The 22048-nt window shown below is 41.5% G+C and overlaps 1 protein-coding gene across 1 annotated transcript in view; it reads right to left on the bottom strand.

Annotated features, from left to right (window-relative positions):
* fat4 (FAT atypical cadherin 4) overlaps positions 1–22048 on the bottom strand; it is a 458079-nt gene that overhangs the window by 102646 nt on the left and 333385 nt on the right. Inside the window, exons 8-9 of the mRNA XM_068042747.1 lie at positions 13881–14061; positions 6198–6448 (exon numbers count right to left, since the gene is read on the bottom strand). Of these exons, the coding sequence (XP_067898848.1) occupies positions 6198–6448; positions 13881–14061 (432 nt within the window). The remainder of the gene's footprint in view (positions 1–6197; positions 6449–13880; positions 14062–22048) is intronic.

The following is a 22048-nucleotide window of genomic DNA, read 5'->3' as shown; positions in this document are numbered from 1 at the left end:
ACCAATCCTATCAGCTATTTTGAATAGATTGTATTAGAAAGTGATATATATCTCAACAGCTAATATCAGTTATCTTTCTGGTGGTGGTGCATTAAATGAGAGGAACTACCAATTACTTTCTATATATATCCTGATCATTAGCACAGTCAAGTCACTATTTGCTTACGTTCTTGGTCTTACAGGCTGGTTACTTAGTTCATTAAGTTCATTGTAGCACAGCAGTGAAAAATGCCTCAGCTCAAAAGAATAAGGTTTGGAAATAGTCAATTAATCCTCACACTGACTGGGTTCGTGGTCCAAATGCTGACAGAGGAGATCTTGGTTTACAAACACAATAGACACCCGAAGTTCTTGGAGACCTAAATTAATTTTTGAACAATCAACTATTTGTAAAACCATTAGAACAATACTCATTGAACAAAAGCTGGAAATAAAAGAGAGGTTCATCTGCATATGAAAGAAAAATATAAGTCGACATTTTCGGAATACAGAGTTCAAACTTTGAAGCCATCGAAGCAGAATAAATTAATTCCACTTATTCACTCCTAATTCCTACCACAAACAGCGATGACAGTGACAATGTGATTAATACCATGTCTCTTTCCAGCATGCTTTTAATTAACAGGATGGAGCATGAAATCAATTGTTGACTGAGGCATGTTAAACTTACGAGTGAGAGCAGCCAGTTAGTCACAGAAAATGGAAATAATAATCTCCTCTAATAGGATATTTAAGGTGATGAGAGCTGGTGATAAATTCTTAATATTTTGTTTTATAGTTCCTGCTCTTGAACTCAAAACTTTTATTCACGTGCACAATAAGTGAAGGATACAATGCCATAAACTGCAGTCCAACAATGCAAAGTGCCCTGTTCTTTGTGAATAACATTAAGACCTGCTATTAGAATACAAGAATTAAGTATAGTATACTGGGTTCATGACTGCAGTGGAAAATCCCGCATATTTTCAGTCTTCTTATGTAGCCACTCTCAGTTTTAAAGCTAGAGACAATCTGGTAACCCATAAAATTGGTTAAAAACAAGACAAGCCTCACGAGCTAACATGCTTAGAAAAACAGTCTGTGAGAATGCTGACGACCAGTGGAGAACAGATATATTTCCAAGACACTGGAACTGGTCAGATGGACCACAATAGTGGTTGCTGGTTCCATACATTCCTGTGGTTCAAGGACAAAGAGAAAGGTTTGTCTCGGGGTCCCTCTCAGCCTTCACCTGGTTTTACTGTAACAGGGTTTAATTTTAAACACACTGTGTTTTTACCTCCCCCTTGGTGAATCCTTGTTCACCGCTTTCCAATGATAAGGCAAATAAACCAGCGCAAACAGGCTTTCTTAGGTTGAAAGAAGAAAAGTTAAACTCTAATTCGGTTAATGCCCATGGATACACGACGCACTCACGCTAGCATGCATATGTGAAACACACATGCAAATAGAGACAGAAAAGAAGAAAAATAAAGTGGAAAGGTTTGAGGCAATATCTGAAGAGTTTTTGTTATGGTTCTTCAAGCTCACTGTAGAGTCCTTAATTATAGGTTGGGGCCCAGTATTCTTCTTAAACCTTATTCGCTGTCGGAGACTTTTCTCTCTTAGGATTCATGTGTCCTCAGTGGATTTAGAGGCTTGTGAGAAAGAGATGGGAGGAGGCAGACAGGAGAGGCTGCGGTGAGCCAGCCAGGAGAGATCTTCTCAGTCCAGGAGCATTCTGCCCAACTGTTTGTACAAATGCAAAAATCTCAGGTTGCCCAGCAGGTTAGTCATGTGACTAGCTGGTTTGACCATGTCCGTTTGTGTATTCGGCCATCTTAGCAGTCAACCAGGAATGCGAGCTCCACTACCTTCAATGTCTGGTGTTCAAAAGTCCATTGTGGGTTGAATGTGTCAAGGAATGGCTGCTTTGTCCTTCCAAACACTGTCTGTTAATATGCAAATGTATTTCCAACCAAGATATGGCAACTGTTTCAAAGCAAGTCCTTTCTTCACTTCAACAACAATCTGAAATTTAATGTCCATTTGGCGAAATTAATATGCCTCATGCTTGGCAGATGGGGGCCAGCATGACATAACAGAAATTTGGTTGCTAGCATCCGGAATTGACCCACAGACAAACGAGAGAAATTGCAAGTGGGCAGCCAAATTGTTCGCAATCAAAAAAGAGTAAGATTTCAATACAGGTTTTCTTGTGGTTGTGTGCGCTTGAATACTAACATGTCTGCAACTGAAACTAGTAGCTCTCCAAGCCAGGGTGAAGAAATTTGGGATAAGTTCAAATCACTGTCTATGGAGGAGTTGAGGAAAATGGCTAAGCAGTGTGGGATCACTGTACGTGGCAAGGCTAGGAACTCCTAAGGCTAGTGGCCAAACATTTTTTCCTTGAATCTGAAGAAGCAGAAGCAGTGTTAGAAGTAGAACCAGACAGGGTACTGCTAGTAAAGATACAATTGGAACAAAGGAAACTTGAATTAGGAGACAGGGATAGAGAAAGGGAGAGACAGGAAAAAGAGAGAGTGAGGCAGGAGAGGGAGAAAGAAAGAGCCTTCCAGGAGGAACATGAAGAAAAAGAGAGAGAGGAGAGAGAAAGAACCTTCCAGAAAGAATGCAAAGAGAGAGGGTTGAAGCGGTTTGAGTTAACTAGGGGGCGACAGAGTAACCCCAGTCAAAGCATGGCCAATATGAAGGAGCATAATTCAGGGCCGGGTACATAATTGTTAAAACTAGCTCAATTAATTCCAAAATTCAATGAGGAAGATGCAGAAGAACTATTTTGTCCTTTGAGAAATTGGCAATGCAGATAAAATGGCCAGCTCAGACCTGGCCTCTTTTACTGCTAAGTAAGCTAACTGGAAAAGCCCATGAGATTTATTCCCTGTCGCCAGATGAGAGTTCATTAAATATGAACAGTCAAAAAATCCTATCCTTGGGCATATGAATTAGCACCTGAAGCCTATCGCCAAATGTTTAGAACCCTCAAAAAGCAAGATAATCAATCTTATCTGGAGTTTGAAAGAGGTAAGCAGCTGGCTTTTGACCAGTGACTGAGGGGTCCTAAAGTACAGCTCAGCTATGAGAATCTCAGAGAAGTAATTCTGTTAGAAGAATTTAAACACTCTCTGCCACTCTCCATGAAGACCCGTGTAGAGGAGCAGCGGGTCGAGAGAGCGCGGCAAGCAGCATTTCTGGCTGATGAGTTTGCTTTAATTTATAAGTCGGTTTCCCAGGGGAGAACCTTTCCTAGTCACCCCCACAAATCCGAAAAGGACAAAGGGTGGAAAGCTGATAGGAGCCCAAGCAATCCTGGGAGAGAAAGAAAAGCAGGAGTCACAGGGCTCTTCTAGCTAAATAGGAAGGTGCTGTGAGCAAGATTGAGACCCAGAGACCTGTGTGCTTCCATTGTAATAAAGAAGGGCATTTAAAAGCTGACTGCTGGAAACTAAAGGGAAAACATGTAGGGTTAATCAGGGCACACCCATTCGGTGAAGAAGGAATCCTGATGGAAAGCCCAACAGAACAACCTATGGCTTTAACTGCAGTAAAGAGACCCAGGAAGCTGACAGCTGCAAGTGCAGGAAAATTCAATAGGATTCCTGAAGGTTATCAGAGTTTTGTGTCTGAAGGGAAAGTAACCCCATACCCCTCGGGTGGGACAGGCAAGCTCAGAGTGATTCTCAGGGACACAGGGGCCACTAGATCCCTTTTACTCGGAAAAGGCCTGACCTTTCCCCGAGAGAGTGCAGTGAACACCAGTATGGTGGTGAATGGCATTGGAGGGCAGTGTATGCCTGTACCTGTACACCGGGTGCACCTGGAGTGTGACCTAGTTTTGGGACCAGTGACCATAGGGATTGTCCCTAGTTTGCCTGTGGACGGGGTTAACCTGCTCCTAGGTAATGATCTGGCGGGGTTGAAGGTGGTAGCACACCCAGTAGTGAAAGAAAGACCGCAGGATGTCAGAGAGACAGGGCAGTGGCAGGAGACGGACCCCTGATGTTTCCCTGAATGTGTAATGGATCAGGTCATGATCAAACCAGCTCCCCCAGAGGAGACTGAACTGGCACTGCAGGCAGATGACCAGGTCTGTCTGAGACATTCTTTGGATAGTTAGGAGACCCAGTGAATGAATTAAATGGATTTTCCCTAGATGAGGGTCAACGAGCCAACCCAGTATTGCGAGAGTTAACACAGGTTGCCCAGTCTGAAACTGAAGCAGAGGGAGTCCCCGATTGCTACTATTGCTATGGGGTACTGATGAGGAAATGGAGTTCTCCTCACAGACCTGAAAGCAAGGAGTGGACAGTAGTTCACCAGTTAGGGGTGCTGCAGAGGTACCGGAGAGAAATATTAAGAAGGGCCCACGAGAAGACAGTAGCTGTACATGCCGGTATACGAAAGAGCAAAGCTCACTTAAGAGAGCAGTTTAACTGCCCAAAACTCTACATAGACCTGGTGGAGTACTGCAGGAGTTGCCACATGTGCCAGGTTGAGGGGGAACCCCAACCTACAGTGAAACTTGCACCCCTAAGTCCTGTACCGGTGTTAGGAGGACCCTCCAGCATCGGGCTGGTGAACTGTAAGGGACCCCAGCCAAGAACGAAAAAGGACAGGCAGGCACAAGGCGGGCAAAACGTTAGACAGGGAAGGGGAAAAAGTAACCAAGAGGGCAAGTTAAAGGAAGTCTAGGAGGAATTCCGGATGAAAATCCCTACTGTCCGGTCAGCCAACCCCGAAAAATGTGTAAAGTTAGACCCCACATCCTCCTATGTAAATGCAGACACTAGAAGCACTCCACTAGAGTTGCTAAGAGCATTTACAGAAACCTGCAGAGACAAAGAGAAACCTCTAGGGGGCAGAGAAATCGTGAGGGTGTTGCCTCACCTAGTCGAAGTGCCAAGTGGGAAGTGCAGTAGAGTCTGTACAAATAACTGCAGGCAGGAGTGTCCTCTGGGACAAAGGGGAGATTAGTAAAGAATCCTCCCCCACAGTCAGAACCAAACAGAAACCACCCATCCCCCTTTTCAGACCTCATTAGGAACATTTTTCTCTCGACCCTTTTGATGAAAGAAAGAGCTTTGTTGACTGATATGCTTTCAGTAATTCGGAGGTCATGAAAAGTGTTACCTAACTGTAAGCTCTTTCTTGAAATGTTTGTTGGAGACAATCAAAAGTAAATTCTCAGGAAGCAATAGAAGTTAGTAAATACCGATTTTACAGTTCTTGAACAAATAATAAGGGCTTATTACATATTATTAGTTAGTTTGAGCAGAAAGTGTTGTTGCTTTAAAATTGTCATTTTGAAGTAGTGAGCTGACATAAATTAAATATGAAACGAGATTCACAGCTAAAAATGGTTTTGTTCAGTTGAAGGAAATTCTGTGGTAATATCATTGATATATAGTTATACGTCAGCAATACATCACAGTGAATTAATTTGGCTGGTGGCCAACAATTTAAATTCTGTTCCATCCCGAATAAAAAAAACAAATCACTAAAGAAGGACGGTACACATAAAACAATGACAATTAAATCAACTTGTTTCATTATCCAGAACTAATTCAAAGCACAAATCCTGCTGCCCATCCTTTGCCATCAATAATTTTAAAAACCTGACAGCAGGGAGATGCGAAATATGCATGCACTAATATGTCAAAATATAGTACACTACAAGTGTTTTTGGACTGCTTTTAGTCAGCAGATTTATCTCTCTATGCTAAAATTCTTTCAAAGATCATTCACTGAACACTGCGCTCATGATTTATATTTCATTTATCCTTATAATGTGCATTTATTTGCATTTTCATTACTTAATGGAGAGTCAAACTTCTGCGAGGTTTCCTTGTAATCTGTGCTACATTATTTAATATCTGTTAATTTGAACATTTTTTTTTTAATTTGGAGAAATGATAACAAACTATACTTTGACATGGTCCATCTCTGCCTTTTTCCTTCCCTTCTTCAACCTCTCCAGTCACCATTTCTGGGGATAGGCTGTTCACCAATGTCTACAACAAACCCATTGGTGCCCACAGCTACCTTGATTGTATTTCCTCCCCACCCACTTCCTCTAAGGACCCTATTTCATTCTTTCCATTTGTCTGTCTCATCTGTTCTGACAATGCTACCTGCCATACTAGAGTTTCCAAAATGTCTTCCTTTTTCCTTGGCATGGTTTTGATAAAGTTGCTTACCTGCATTTGTGGGTGCTGGGATATGTGTAACATATGGGAAATGACGAAACCTGGGAGGGTTGTCATTGATGTCTGAAACAGTTAGAAACATGGTGGCTGAACTGGACAGGGCTTGAGGTATGCCTCCATCAGTAGCTACCACTACAAAACTGTACATTTCTTTGCTCTCTCTGTTCAGCAGAGCACTTGTGATAATTTGTCCGGTAGATGGATTAATGGAAAACTGGGAGTTACCGCCAACCAGGCTGTAGCTGTTCAAGGAAGGAAAATAAAAGAAACGCAATCAGTGCATTTGGATTAATTCACACTCAACAGCCTCAGTAAAGAGAACATGTGAAGTAAACAATGTCAAGATAAAATTAACTGGTTTACTGTACCATCTTTCTATGCTAGAATAAGACTGACAGGTGCAGGTTCTTATTGTAACTCACCAAAGTGGCAGTTCTTCAAGTGAAAACTTAGATAGCAAGTATAAACAGGGCTACTCCACTGCTCTTTACCCAATATTCACATAAAACCCCTCCAGCTCAGGTCACTGGATCAGGACATTCTCTCTAATCAGAACCTTCTCTCTAATCCTGGCCAGTTGTAGCCAGCCCAATTCCTACCCTGGATCTACCAATTCAGCACAGACCAGAAACCAAAAGGACAATCTTCCAGTGCTGTACAGCTCAGGATCGTATTTCCTCATTGGGAAACTTCTCTATGCATGTTGGATCTGCTCTCTGTTCTTCAGTATCCAAAGTAATTCCTATAACTATCTACCCCTACTAAGTGTTGAGCACACATGTGTGTCTAGTTCAGTTAAGTACACAGGATAATAGACACTGACTACTTTTCCGTTTACATTAGATGAGCTGCTTTTATACACCTCATTGAAGGATTAATTTAACCTGCACTGACTCCAGCCACTCTCCACCCATCGTCACTAAAGTCTAATAATGTATAAATCTCCAGATGTTAAATAATATCAAATATTGAATTCAAAACTGTGATTCAGAGCCAAGTGAGTGCTTAATCAACCATGAAAACTCTGCACATCATTTCCTGAGAAAGCAGACTCGTTTGGGGGCATGTGCTTTACTGATTGAAAGCAAATAAAATATTAAGCATGTGAAAACAGAATGGCTAATGTTAGACTCCTTGGCATCAAGGTTGAATGCAAGTAATCAACTAGAAGTGCTTTGATTGGGAAGCAAGGTGTGTGCATCAGTTAACCCTTAATTAAGGACTTGACAAAAGTTAAACAAAACATAACGTTTTACTAAAATCAATACGAAGAATATTAAAGCATTTTATGATTTATTTGAAGCTTCTGTAAAATTGTTGAGACTTCACTGGATTAATATAAAGTAGAAAGTGAAATTCATAGGCTGTTTCAAAACCTGTGGTATTAGATTCAGTTAAATGCAATTTCTTTTTTTACTTTGGTCCTGCCTTTAATTATGAGTTAACCAAAGCATTTAACTTGCTGAATAATGGCCACTTGGACTTACATGTAAACAAGTTTAAGGCCTTGATAATACTGTTCAAGTCCTCCACCATATTTTTATATTTGAATCTTCCCACAAATGGACAAAAATATACATTCAATAGACCCAGATTAATCGGAATTATTTTCTACACATTAAAACAGAAAGACATATAGCACCTTCATGACCTCAGAACATCCCATAGCACTTTATAACCAATGAAATACTTTTGAAGTCTTGTAATTTAGGAAACACGACAGCCAATTGCACACAGCTAGCTCCCATAAACAGGAATGTGATAATGATTAGATAATCTGTTTTAATGATGTTGGTTGAGGGATAAATATTGACCAGGAATTGTGAAGAATTCCCCTCCTCTTTGTTGAAAAAGTGTCATAAAATCTTTTCCAGCCAACTGAGGGACCAGACGGAGCCTTGGTTTAACATCTCAACTGATAGACATAACCCCTGACAGTGCAGCACTCCCTCAGCATTGCATTAGGGTGTGAGCCGAGATTTTGAGCTCAATGTGGTGCTTGATCCCACAACTTTCTGACTCAGAGACAAGAGTGCTATCACTGAGCCAGAAGGTTACAAATACACAGGTCAGTGGTCTCATCTGTTGAAGCAGTATTAAATGAAAAAGTTGGCCTGCATGAGCACTATGCTCATAAAGTAATGCTACCGAGATCATGGCATTGCTTTCCCAATGACAATGTTCAGGCAGGAAACTGAATTCGGGTTCATCCTGAATGCATGGCGAGCTCCTGGTGGGGCCCTTGCCCTCAAAAAGGAGCCCACATTTGCCCAGTCACAAAATACTAGTAGAATGCCATTGCAATACCACAATAAGAGTCTGGGCATTTAAATGGACAGTAGGGCCCCACAGATGAGAAGATCAGTATATCTTGAAGGTTTGCAATGAACAGTTCCTACACAAGTTAAGTGAGAACTTGATTGGAAGCAGTGGAGATCACTGTAATGCCTTTTCCTTCATGTGGGGACCTCAGGGTTGATACTGCCACTACCCAGGACACACTGCCACCTTCTCCAAGGTGATCCCAGAAAGTGGTGGCATGAGGGAACTTCAACAGGCACCGGCACTGCAATGCTGGCAGGGGCACTAAAACCTGATTGCTGGGTGAGGCAGCAGTTGACTGAATCATTCTCCACCCTGATGTCGGCAGAATCACAAAGGAGAATCCCAGTCCTCATCATTAAAGTTCTAATAATGCAGCTGAGAGCTCTCACTTCTACTCCTTTTCTCTTAAATCCTCAAACACAAATGAAAGCTTCTGCCACATTCCAAACTCACTGTAGCTTCATGGATGTTATTCAAAAGTTATCTATCTCATCCTGCATATAATGAATGACATTAGAAATAAAAACAGAAACTACTGGAAATGCAGAGCAAGACCCTTAGTATCTGATAAAAGACTGGTGTCAGATGCTGATAGAACTATGCATTTTCAGAATATTTTGTTTGCATTTTAAATTTTCAGTAGTTGTAGTTTTTGTTATATGTATAGTTAAATTAGCACCTTGTTAGAGGTTCCTATTAGTTTTCTAATGTAAAGACCTAAGTTGAGTGGAAAGACAAAATTACTTTTGCTATATATAATTCCCCCGATGACTCTGATACTGAGAAATTCAACTTGCACCCAAAATGGGCATAAAATCAGAGAGTGATGAGTCTGCTCACTCTGCCCCTGCAGACCTGATGGCCGAGCTGAAGTAGGCAGCGGGTGTTATTTGAGTTTTGTTGGCGAGCTGCAGACGTCAAATCAGCACCCTGTTGCAACTCATCATCACGGATGGGAGGCTGGTTTTAGGGGCAGGGAAGGATTCAGGTAATGTGGTGGTGGTATTATTGTATGGACAGGCTGGAGGTTTTTTTGTGTGCTTAGATTCTCCTGGGCTCATAAAAATAAAAACTGAAAATTTCTTCAGCTGCTTTTTTGAGTCCTCCTGCCTTCACAGACCAATAGTTAGGCCACTCAATGCCGAATACTACTAGGCGCAGCTTGCACAGCCTAAGTTCCAGCCCTTTGTGCCTGAATTTAATATTATTTAAATATCTGTATATTCAAGGAGTTTAATGCCTCTTTCAGGCAGATGTGCCGGATGACTAAAATTTAACTGCACCAACATGGCATCCAGTGTAATTCCAGCAGAGCTCGGATGTGATGGGTCACAACACAAAATTTGGAGGCTTTAAGCTGAATTTACACCAGAAAGGTGGACAGCTCTGAGTTGAATTTCTCCCCCCCAGTAAGTTTACTCAGTGCATAGCTGAACCATGCAATCAAGACATATGACTGATATGTGCTGAGTTTGTTGATCTCAACTATGCAGCTATAAGAGGCACCACAATCTTTGGGATGCGGAGGGTAAATGGGCCACTGTTTCCATTCCTAAATTGGAAGTATGCATTTGAGAGGACAAAACTGGACTTGTGGCTGAATAGCTGTTGAAACACGAAGGCTTGCACATGAAGAATGGCCAATTGAGTGAGTTAACAGGGAGTGCTTGGGACCCGTGGAACCCTAAACCAGAAAGCAGTCATGGCCTTTATTAGATGAATGAAGAGCGGAAGGAGAGATAAAATTAGCAACAAAAAATTTGGTACAAGTCTGACAGATGAAAATAATTCACATAATGCACATTCTGCAAAACAGAAACAAAATGCCTAACATCTATTGAATGCAGTAGCCTTCATAGATCAAACAGGCCCATCTCTTTTTCAATTTCCCCATCTCACTGCTGCTATGGGGCAATGATGTTTTGTTCACACTGAAGAATTACAATAGCCCATCACAGCATTCCAATTGCCTCCTATTACCATAAGCAGATCCTTGAATTGAGCTAAACCAGAAACATGATGTGAACCAAAAGATCACTGATGATGGGCACATAGCCAAACTTGACACAATTTTCCTGGCATCTAAATTCATTTTTTGGAGTTAATCACCTCCACTCCAACTCACCACATCCATAATACACTGAAGGAATGTTTAGAAAATGATAGCAACATCTCTGCTTCTAGTGTGACAAGATTCATGTCGCAATTTCCTAATCTGTCTTCAAGCAAGGTTAGTGGCCTCCTTTTACCAGAGGTAAGTATCTGCCAAGAAGCTACATCACATTTCAACTTATTTAATGTTTATTAGGTTATTGAGTTTATTTTGAGTTAATGTTAATTAGGTTTCAAAAATATCTTATATTCCTTATCTGTATATGCTTTAACAATGCAGGAAACAAACGTCCTGCCAACCGTTAATGTTATACTCCTGCCAAATACTCCTCATTAAAATTAAATACTTGCACCCTTGCACACAAAAATTCTAGAATAAGAAAAGAGCAAATGAATCACCTTTAATTGTTTAGTACTTCTCAATTTTACTGTCTACTTGTCTACAATGTCTTTCACTCTGCCAACTGTTGCCAAATTAAGTGCAGTTTTGTGGTGATATGTCCATCATAAACTTGGCTGAAACTGCTTAATTTCACGAGACTGTCTGAGCTTTTGGATAGTGTGAAACTTTCACCACACTATTCTGAGGTGGATTACAATCCATTTCCCAGAGATGGCATGCATATTTAAACCTGCTGTGCCATTTAAATCCCTTTGGTTCTCTTTTCTAACTTGTCAGTCTCCTGTGATGTTACTCAGGGGGAGCCCAAGTCAAAAGAATACTCACGTCAAGCAGGGTTACATGGTGGGGGTATTAAATTAACTCAGGCATAGGTGAAGAGGGAGGTGGGACAGCAGTGAGGAGGGGAGAAAAGAATGGAATGAGGAGATGAGGAGGGGAGAGCGATGGATGAGGAGGGAGGACGAGGAAGAGAAGACGAGACAAAGGAGAAGAATGGACAATGAAGGAATGGTGAGGGAAAGAGAGAGAGAGAGAAGGAGCATGTGGGACAGAAAGGCAAAGGAACTAGCTCAGTAGGGAAGAATAGCCCAGATTTTCACCTGAGTGTGGCAGGGGGGAGAGAAGAATGGACTGTCCTTTCCTCCCCCAGCATCAATTTTATAATTTTATTCTCAGATGGGGGCCAACTGCAGGTTTGTTGAACATGTTACACTCGTTGATGGGTAATGGGGTTTTGTGAGGTAAAGAAATACAATGGGTGAATTGGTTGTATGGTGGTTCCACTCTCAGTGAAGACAGTAGCCCGGAATCTCCTGGAAAGTTTGACTTAAATATGGTGCAAATGTGGAGTTGCAACAACGTTTTCTGAGGAAATTTGCACATAGATGATTAAGGCCAGTTTTGTCCTGAAACATCGCTACATGTGAATTTTCTCGATCATTTGCATTGCTCCCAAGTAACTTCCAACAAATCCAAGGTGTAACAGGACCCAAAGACACTATTTTTGTTTTTTATAGGTTTTTTAAAAATTTCTCTATCCCGAGAGCTGCACAGTATTTTTTCTTTTGAAAGCATTTTTTATGGCATTAAAATCTGTTACACTAAAAAGAGAAAAGCTAGCACAATGGCATGTTCTTTATATATGTTATGCTTAATGTGCATAAAGAAAGGCTTGTTCGCTTCAAACTTTAATTTTCATAGTATCAATAAGATAAAAGAGGGACTAAAGATGGAAGATGGCGTATGTTCCACGTTTTCCTTGGGCCTCTATTATTTCCGTTGGTTTTATGCAGATTTTACATTTAGGCGTATGCTAATACAATTTTCAGAAAATTTGGCCACGATGAGGGGTGCTAAGAGGCTCTTGCAGAGCACAAACACATGTTGGGCTGAATGACCTGTTTCTGTGTTACATATTCTATATTACTTCCTGCCAGCAAGATCGGTGTAAAAAGCTGCATAAGTAACACTGTAACTCAATGCAAGAAATTCCAGGCCAATTATATTCATCAGATGAGTGGAGGCGAGATGGTGTAGTGATGGGGGAGGGAATTGTATCTGAGCTGCATGTCAGTCTGGTTGCATATTTTTGAGATTTGGAACAGAATAGCATAGGGTAATTGGAATTTTTACATTGGCTGCTTGTGCTGATTGTCTATTACAAAACCACAACTTCTTCATTCGTGGCAAGTGCAGGAGGCTTAAAAAGCTGTAATTCACGTTTCAACTGTTGCTAAACCACCTAATGTCACAATAGAAGTTCTACAATGGAAATAGATCATTGCCACCTACAGGCAAAACAGGTATAGCAGGTGATGCTGTTGCAATATATTTCCTCATTGGCACAGGACAGAATGTTTCAATGTATTTTCATATGGATGTTGCAACTCTCCTCTGCCCCTCCAGGAGATTTTAATATTTAATAATTAAAAAACACAAAGAGCTTGCATATTAACTGTTGATCAGCCATGAATACTTGGCTGTTTTTGATTCCATTCATATGTTGCATAGACATGTGATTCAATATCTCCCCAAACTGCATTACATTTTTTCATGTATAAACAAATTAATTTCTTCAAAGGAAAAATGTAACACTGCATTAAAGTGTGACATGGAAAATGAAACAAAACAATGTGTAAAAAAACCTTGCTTCCATCTACCTGGTGTGAATCTCCTGTCTGGGGCATTATTTACAGAGGCAGGAAAATTTCACTGAACAGATTAATTTATGAAATTGACCTGAATAGCATGAAGAAGCTTAGAGAATTCTGCATCTGCAAAAATATTCTAACCCCCGTCAAGTGGTGCTGTAGACAACATGTCACCACCGCTTACCATCATCATTACTTTTGTCTGGCTAAATTGGGAATTAGAGAGTTTAATAGTGGGATTTTTTTGTCCAGTCTAGGGAATTCACTCACATGGCACAATAAAGACACTACAGCAGACTTACCACAAGAAGCAGTCATTTGAACCCATACAGAAAACATTTTATATCAGGAGGTGTATCATTGACAAAGTGTTTTACCTGGTCCTTGTAGTAGTGAGAGATGTAAATGCAATGATTTAGAAATTCACTGTGTCTAAAAATGAGTGCACTCTGTATGTGCCCAATCCAACATGGCAGGTGGTGTACTTCCGACATGCATGTGTATATGCCGCCTGCCATATGGACTTTTAGGTGCCAGTTTCATGCCTGAAAAACAGGGTGGTGTGATCCAATTTCTAGGCCAATGTGTTACATTAGAACACAGGGTATATCAAAGAATTACTGTTCAATGTTCATGCTGTGCCACCACAGAGCAGAAAATATGCAGAGCAAAAAATGCCTTTACCTAATGACTGCATTGGAACCTTCATCAGCATCTGTGGCATTTACAAGCAAAACATCAGTCCCCGTCGAAACATCCTCGGGGATGGTGGCATGGTAGGTTTTGAAAGCGAATGCTGGAACATTGTCATTGACGTCATCTACAATCAGGGTGATGGTGCCTGTGCCAGTAAGGACTGGAGATCCTGCGAGGAGAGTGGAGTATTGAGAAAAAAAGAATACATCAACATAACTATTGTGACATTTGTAATTATATTATCACATTTCCTATAGACATTCCGATCTCTCAGAAAGAAAAGCAAAAAAAAAACCAACTTCTAATACATTACATGCAATTTCAACATGGAATATAATAGTATGAGGAAACCAATCAAAGGAACAGCTTTTATTTAAAACAATGTTATTCCTCTAAACCAAAACTGTATGAAGTCGCTGTTGGATGAATCGCTGCTCTTAAGTCAGATGATATGGCTTCTACACAGATTAAGAGGTCAGACCACATTTAGGATCAACCCAGCACATTTTGTTTAATATGAAGCAAAACCACAACAATCAATGAAGTTCTAGGAATTTTAATTGAGAATGTTTGTGTATAACAAATTAAACTTTATATCATGCACTATTCATTTTCTAATACAAGCGATAAAGTTTGTGAGTGTAAAGTGTCCCCACTTTATACTTGTGCTGACTTTTTCATTAACGTAAGCAAATTAAAGGAAAAAAACACAACTGTGCTACTTCAAATATACTTTGGACCTCCTTCTATGAACAGCTGCACATGAACAACTCTCTCACCTGTTAACTATTTCAAAAATGAAAGACTTAACATGGAGATAGGTGACTATGGCCTGGGCATTGCACTTTGTGGCTGTTAAGGGGCTATTTAGAGGTAACTGCTGATTTATTGTGCAGTTGGCACAATGAAATATGTTTTTGAATAGACTTCTATAGCCCTTTGTTACTATTAAGAACAAGTCCAAATTAGTTGCTTAATACTGATATTTGTGTTTGAAAATTGGAACTGGGTACATTTTGTCCCACATAATTATTGGTTTAATTGGATTTTAATGACTTTTGTGGTGATCATGTTTACTGGAAAAATCAATCTGCCTCAAAATATATTAAATCTACTTAAAAGCCACTGCCAATTGGAAAATCTAGGCCAATGTCTTCAAGTTGACTAATTGAGTGCACACACTCAGCACAGCTCTCAATTCTTCCAGAACTCTCGAGAACGAGGAAGTCTGTCTTTCATTTAGTTCAGAGATCATTACAAGAGTATGTACACCCAAAGGAATGGACACCTTTTTTTTCACTGCAGCTGGTGACAGTCTCAAACACTCTGTGCCCAAATACCCTGGGCACTGTGCCAATTACAATAATGCAACTTCTGTTGTGGGAACAACCACTCTCCTGTTCAAAGCTACAATTCCATTCCGAACTTGGGTTTCTCAAAGCTGTGTCTGTCTACCAGACTTCATTCTCTTTGCCTGTGGATTCAAGTTTATTGATATCTAAACAGAGACTGATGTAAACAGACAATCCTCCCATTGCTGTCTAATCAGGTTTCAGATAAGTATCAACACAGATAAAGAGCAATATCATGATACTGTTACTATTCATTTGACTATCATATAATTACCAACGTCTATTCTTTTTTCTCCTTTCTTGAAGATTACTTTTGCTGAAATATGGAACCAGCAGCATTCTCGCATCTGACCCAAGTGACCATTATTCATTTAGGAACCTAGACTATTGTCACAGACTATAAAATACTGGGGAAAATCAAAACTGAATCAGATCCTGTCCAGACCCAAGAGGTAGGATTTTCCCTGCGGGCTTCTGAAGCCTGCCGTCAGGCTCACGTGAGTCAGAAGCGTGCACTGCGTGGGAAACAGACACTCATTCTGCTTTTCCCCGGAGCAGCCAATTAATGGTCAGAGGATGGGCTTGCTGTCCAATTAAGAATGGCAGGTGGGCTCTCGAAGCTGGAACGCCAATCAGAGGCCTTCCAATTTGAAAGCAGCAGCAGGACATCATGGTATGTTACTGTTGTGAAGGGAAGTTTAAAGGCCACAGGTTTATTTTTTCCCAGGTTATTGGTAGCAGTGGCTATGAGATTCATTTTCCATTCCAGTACAGTTCAGAACAATCCGGGAGAGTTGGTAACCCTATGCTTTTGTGCCATATGATATATTATCAACAGTACAGAGATGCTTTAGGTCACAATGGGCCATAGTTGTCTATGCAACCTAGCTATCGGGGTGCTTCTAAATTAAAACGTTTTTCAGAAGTAAATGTATTATAAACATTTGTGGCCCTTAAAGTTATAAACATGGACATGACAGATAATATTCAAGATGATGAATGCCATTGGGACCCCATCAAGAGATCTGCCAGCCTCAGTGGCCACCAGAAAAAGGTGGGTGAAATGTAAAAAAAAATGTTCCTGTGGAGCTGGAGTAGGAGTGCTCCCCCAACTCCATTGGAGTCACGTTTCCCCCCCCCCTCCCCCATTGCCTTCTCCAATACCCCCATTCCAGGACTTACCTGAGGGCTGCAGCAGGTGGCCGACATAGATATCTTTATTTAAGTGAGCTGCCTGTGGTGGCGTGACCAGTGCTGGCAGCTCACCCTGAGAATGGTGTTGAGGACCGAGGACCAATTTCCTTCAGTTTTTCAGTTCAGGTGCGTTGGTCATGCAGCATCTAGATTGGGCCTGAAAATGGGCCCAGGCAAAAGACTATCCCATGAAGAATTCACTGAGACAATATTAGAAACTAATGTTAACTGTTGTGGAGTTGTCCACAGTTTATTCCTTTTTACAGCCACAGAACGATACAGCACAAAAAGAGACCATTCTTTGGAAGAGCTATCTGACTAGCCGCTGCTCGTTCCCCATAGACCTGTAAATTTTTCCACTTAAGTATTTATTTAATTCTTTTTTGAAAGTTATTATTGAATCTGCTTCCACATCTTTCAGGCAGTACATTCCAGATCGTAACAACTCAATCTGTAAATTTCTTTTTCCTGAAACCACCTCTGGTTCTTTTGCCAATTACCCTAATCTTCTGCCGCTGAAAACAGTTTCTCTTTATTTACTCTATCATAACAATTTATGATTTTGAACACCTCCATCAAATCTCCCTTTAACCTTCTATATTCAAATGAGAACCACCTCAGTTTCTCTAGTCTCTCCACATGACTGAAGTCTTTAATTTCTGGTATCATTCTAGTAAATCTTCTCTGCTCCCTCCCTGAGAAATTGACATCCTTCTTAAAGTGAGGTGCTCAAAATTGGCCACAATACTCCATCTGGTATCTAACCATTGTTGCAAAAAGGTTTCACCTAACTTACTTGCTTTTGTATTCTCTCTCTATTTAATTGGCAATCCCACATATCAAGGATAATTCTTTGTTGCGGACAGCTGGGTGAAAGTGAGATACCACTGTTGGCTATGGGTTTGCTCTTGGCTTACGAGCGTATCTTAGCCTGGCAGGCTCTCCTACAGTGAGGATATTAGTTGTCATCTGGTAGATGTGCTGGCGGATTGTTCTCATGCAGTTGCACTTTCTTTCTGTCTCTCTCTCGGAGGTCTCTCTCAGTGGCTGGTCTTGTTGATGGGATGGTCTTGACACCATTTTTGATGATGGATTGCCATTTTGGTCGCAATTGGGCATCTGCTTCCCATGTGTTGATGCTAATAGAGCAGACCTTCATGGAGGCTTTGAGATTGTCTTCAAAAGGTTCCCTTTAGCTCCCATGCGAACGGGCTCCCTGGCGTAGCTCTGAGCAGAACACCTGTTTATGCAGTCTTGAGTCGGGCATTCTGACCACATGGTCCCATCCATCTCAGCTGATGTGTGATCATGGCCTCTATACTTGGGATATCTGTGTCTTGGAGAGACCTGGCGTGTATCGATACAAGTCTTTGAAGGTACTCTATACCTCCAATGAAAAGCCAAAAATCCCATTTGCCTTTTAAACAGCCTTCTCAATTTGCCCTACCACCTTCAAATACTTGTATATAGACACCGAGGTCTCTCTGTTCTTGCATCCCCTTTAAATTGTACCATTTAGTTTATATTGTCTCTTCTCATTCTTCCTACCAAATAAATCACTTCACATCTCTCTGCATTAAATTTCATCTGCCATGTGTCTGCCCATTTCACCAATCTATGTCTCCTGAAGTCTGCTATTATCCGACATACTCTTTACTATGGGCTGAATTTTATCGGCCTCCTGATGTCGGGGGTCGTGGCGGTGGGGGCGGGGGGGGCCCAGAAAATGCCTCCGGGAGAGGACCTCCACTGACCTCGATGCCAGGAAGGGCCCGCCCCATATTACCAGTGGTGGTGGGACCTCGTGGCAGCACCCACCCACACCACTCAGCAATGGGGCCGAAATTTAAATATTCTAATGATGCTAATGAAAGTATAATTACTTACCTCGTCGCATCGGCCGTCCCGCTCTCATATTACGGTCGGTTGCCATCACTCCCGTGCCGTCCAATCCCTGAGCAGTGGAGCATGACAGGACACTGGTGGTGAGGGGGGAGAAGAAGCTTTCAGGGCTGGCGGGGAAGGGCTCGGGGAAAACTAATGCGATTGGTGGAGGGGATGGTGGGAAGGGCTCGAAGGTGAAAGTTAATAAAGTTCGAGGGGTGGGGGGGAGGTCGGGATTGCGAGTTTTTATGGGGTGGGAGAGGGCAAGTAATACATTATTTAGTTATTTGGGGGTGGGAGAGGGGCTTGATTCTTTCATTAAATTTATAACTTTAATTGTATCATGTATACATCTTTAAAAATTCAACTGCAGTGGAAGGATTTGAAGACTTTTAAAAATGGCGCAGCACTGGCGCAGTGATGCCAGACGCCATTGCTGGGGATGGTTCGCCAGCCCTTCCACTTCATGGGGGAAGGGGGGAGGGGTCGTCCACCCCGTCCATGTAAATGAGCCGCCACGTCTAATTTCACAGCAGCTCCGCGGAGTAAAAGCCGTGCATGCGGGTTTTTTTTATTCATTCATGGGATGTGGGCATCGCTGGCTAGGCCAACATTTATTGCCCATCTCTAATTACCCTTGAGAAGGTGGTGGTGATCTGCCTTCTTAAACCGCTGCAGTCCATGTGAGGTAGGTACACCTGTTAGGGAATTCCAGGATTTTGACCCAGCGACAGTGAAGGAACGGCGATATAGTTCCAAGTCAGGATGGTGTGTGACTTGGATGGGAACTTGCAGGTGGTGGCGTTCCCACGCATTTTCTGTCCTTGTCCTTCTAGTTGGCAGAGGTCGCGGGTTTAGAAGGTGCTGTCTAAGGAGCCTTGGTGCATTGCTGCAGTGCATCTTGTAGATGGTACACACTGCTGCCACTGTGCGTCAGTGGTGGAGGGAGTGAGTGTTGTGGATGGGGTGCCAATCAAGCAGGCTGCTTTGTCCTGGATGGTGTCGAGCTTCTTGAGTGTTGTTGGAGCTGCACCCATCCAGGCAAGTGGAGAGTATTCCATCACACTCCTGACTTGTGCCTTGTAGATGGTGGATAGGCTTTGGGGAGTCAGGAGGTGACTTACTTGCCACAGGATTCCTAGTTTCTGACCTACAATGGAAGGATTTGAAGCCTTTTAAAAATGCGCGGCACTAGCGCAGTGATGCCGGACGCCATTGCTGGGGATGGTTTGCCAGCCCTTCCACATCATGGGGGCTGCCATCTTAGAAGCTCGCCGCCAAGATCGGCAGCGAGCTCGAAAATTCAACCCTATATTTCCAAGTTTAGTGTCACCTGTAAACTTTGAAACTTTGAATGCCCTCTATACCCAAGTCCAGGTCATTAATATATATCAAAAAGAGCAGTGGTCCCAACACCAACCCCTGGGGAACAACATTGTACACTTCCCCATAGTCTGAAAAAACATTCACCACGACTCTCTGCTTTCTGTCCCTTAAGCAATTTTGTATCCATGCAGCCACTGCTCATTTAATCCTATGGGCTTCAATTTTGTTCACAAGTCTATTATGTTGTACTTTATTAAACACCTTTTAGATGTCCATATGCACAACATCAACCACACAACCCTCATCAACCCTCTTCGTTGATTCATCAAGAACTCAATCGGGATCGTCAAGCAGAATTTTCCTTTAACAAATCTGTGCTGGCTCACATTTACTAACCCATATTTTTCCACGTGTCATTTAATTTTGTCCTGATTTAATATCTCTAAAGGTTTCCCCAGCACTGATATAAGGGTCTGCAGTTGCCGGGTTTATCCCTCTTCCCCTTTCTAAACGTATCTGATAGAACTTGTTCCAGTAGATTGTCCATCAAAGGAAACATTAAAAGTGAAAAGAAGTAGATCTAGTGCCAATTTACAATTTATATAATTTTGGCTTTTGTGCTTTCTAAGCCAGCAATGTGTCATAATTGGTTCACTATTGATTCTAATATGATGGTGTCATATTACGCCAATCTGTGAGCCAAAGAAATGATGTTATAATTGGTTATTCCCAGTGGCTGAGCCAATTGTATCATAATAACTTATAATTTGAATGTTTCTCAAATTAGATCAACAGAAATTCCAAAAGGGTTTGCATTTATCCAACATTGCACCAAATCTCATATATGTTCAAGAGTGATTATGGCTGTCATCATGTTCAATTATAGGCACAATAACATATGTGTGTATATGCACAGAGGGACAGGCTTCACAGGGTCAAATGAAACTGGCCAACAAAAATCTTAAAATTACATTTGGCACTGAGTGAATCCACCACAATGATGACTATGTGTAAGCGACCTCACTCTTAGTGCTACGTATAGAAAACCCACTAAATTACGACGAACACTTAATCACTGAAGTTGATCATGACTATCTTATTTATGCATTTTAAAGTATTAACATATTCCATTTTAGGAAAGATAAAGTGGAGCATTCAGGAGTTGAAGGGTCTGTTTAAAACAGAAACATTATACAGCACCATAAAAATGACACACACACACACACGTACAAATGTTGGCAGCTCATACACAGTCTTGGACTGATTTTGGCAATTCCAGAGCTAATCAATCTCCCTGGGAGATAATGCCACAAATTATCAAAAGCAAATCCTGCTGACTAGCATTTTTCCAACATGAGAATTGTCAACTTGCTAGGCTGTAGGCAGTCCTTTAAAAAGCATGCATTTCACACAGCGTTAGTGATTTTGGTATGAAGAATTTAAGAACACAATGTTTAGATTAATTTTTTTTCTGATGTGCTACATTATGGGGACTACTTAAAAGTTCAGTTAAAACCATTGGTGTATGGTTCCAATTAACTTTGAACAATATTTATAACAGATGTGTTTGGAAATAAATCTGTTCTTTCTCTCAGATTATAAACAGAATCCTGAATGGGTATCTTTACGTGTTGGAGTGATTATAAACTATGTCTGGTTTCATGCTGCTGTACCCTAAGATATGATGGTTAACTATTCTGTAACCTTCACTTCAGTACCATGGCAACACAACCTCAGCAAATAAAAAGGAACTTGTGAGCAACTATGAAACTAGAGAAGACCAACTGGACTAATCACCTTTGAAATAATGAATTGAAATTTTTGAGGTCTCTCGAGTAAGCTATTATTTGAATTGCTGCCTGGTGATATTGATTGGTTTTTGGACCTCCTTATCCTGAGGGAACATTCTCACTAGAGCACATAATTGCTACTACAATCATGAAAGAGTTAATCATGAAAGGAATTCAATTCCAGATACTCTGGGCTGAATTTTACGAGCGCAGCACAAATCGTGGCAACGCATTTTGAAGTTGGCAGTCTGCCCGCGCGGATGCGCTGTTGCTGAGCCCGATGACATATAGGGGGCAGCCGCTTCATCCCCAGCAATGGCATCTGGCGCCACCGCGCAGGCGCCGGTGCCATTTTTAAAGGGCTTCAAGCCCTTACAATTCATTTCAATTTTTAAAGAGAAATGTATGTGAAAGTGACATATAAAACGTCAATGAAAGATCAAAGCCCCTCTCCCACCCCCCCCCCCCACTGACCACACAATTTATTTACTGCCCTCTTCCCCCCGAAGAAACCTTTCGTCCCAACCCAAACTCCCCCTCCCCCGAGCTGCATTACCTTTGCCCTTCAACCCCTTGCCATCATCGCCTCAGCAAATGGTAAGAGTTTTCC

This window comes from Heterodontus francisci, chromosome 1 (assembly GCF_036365525.1).
Source record: "Heterodontus francisci isolate sHetFra1 chromosome 1, sHetFra1.hap1, whole genome shotgun sequence".
Taxonomy (NCBI): domain Eukaryota; kingdom Metazoa; phylum Chordata; class Chondrichthyes; order Heterodontiformes; family Heterodontidae; genus Heterodontus; species Heterodontus francisci.
The sequence above is the reverse complement of the archived record's forward strand: the minus strand, read 5'-3'. Positions and strand labels throughout refer to the sequence as shown.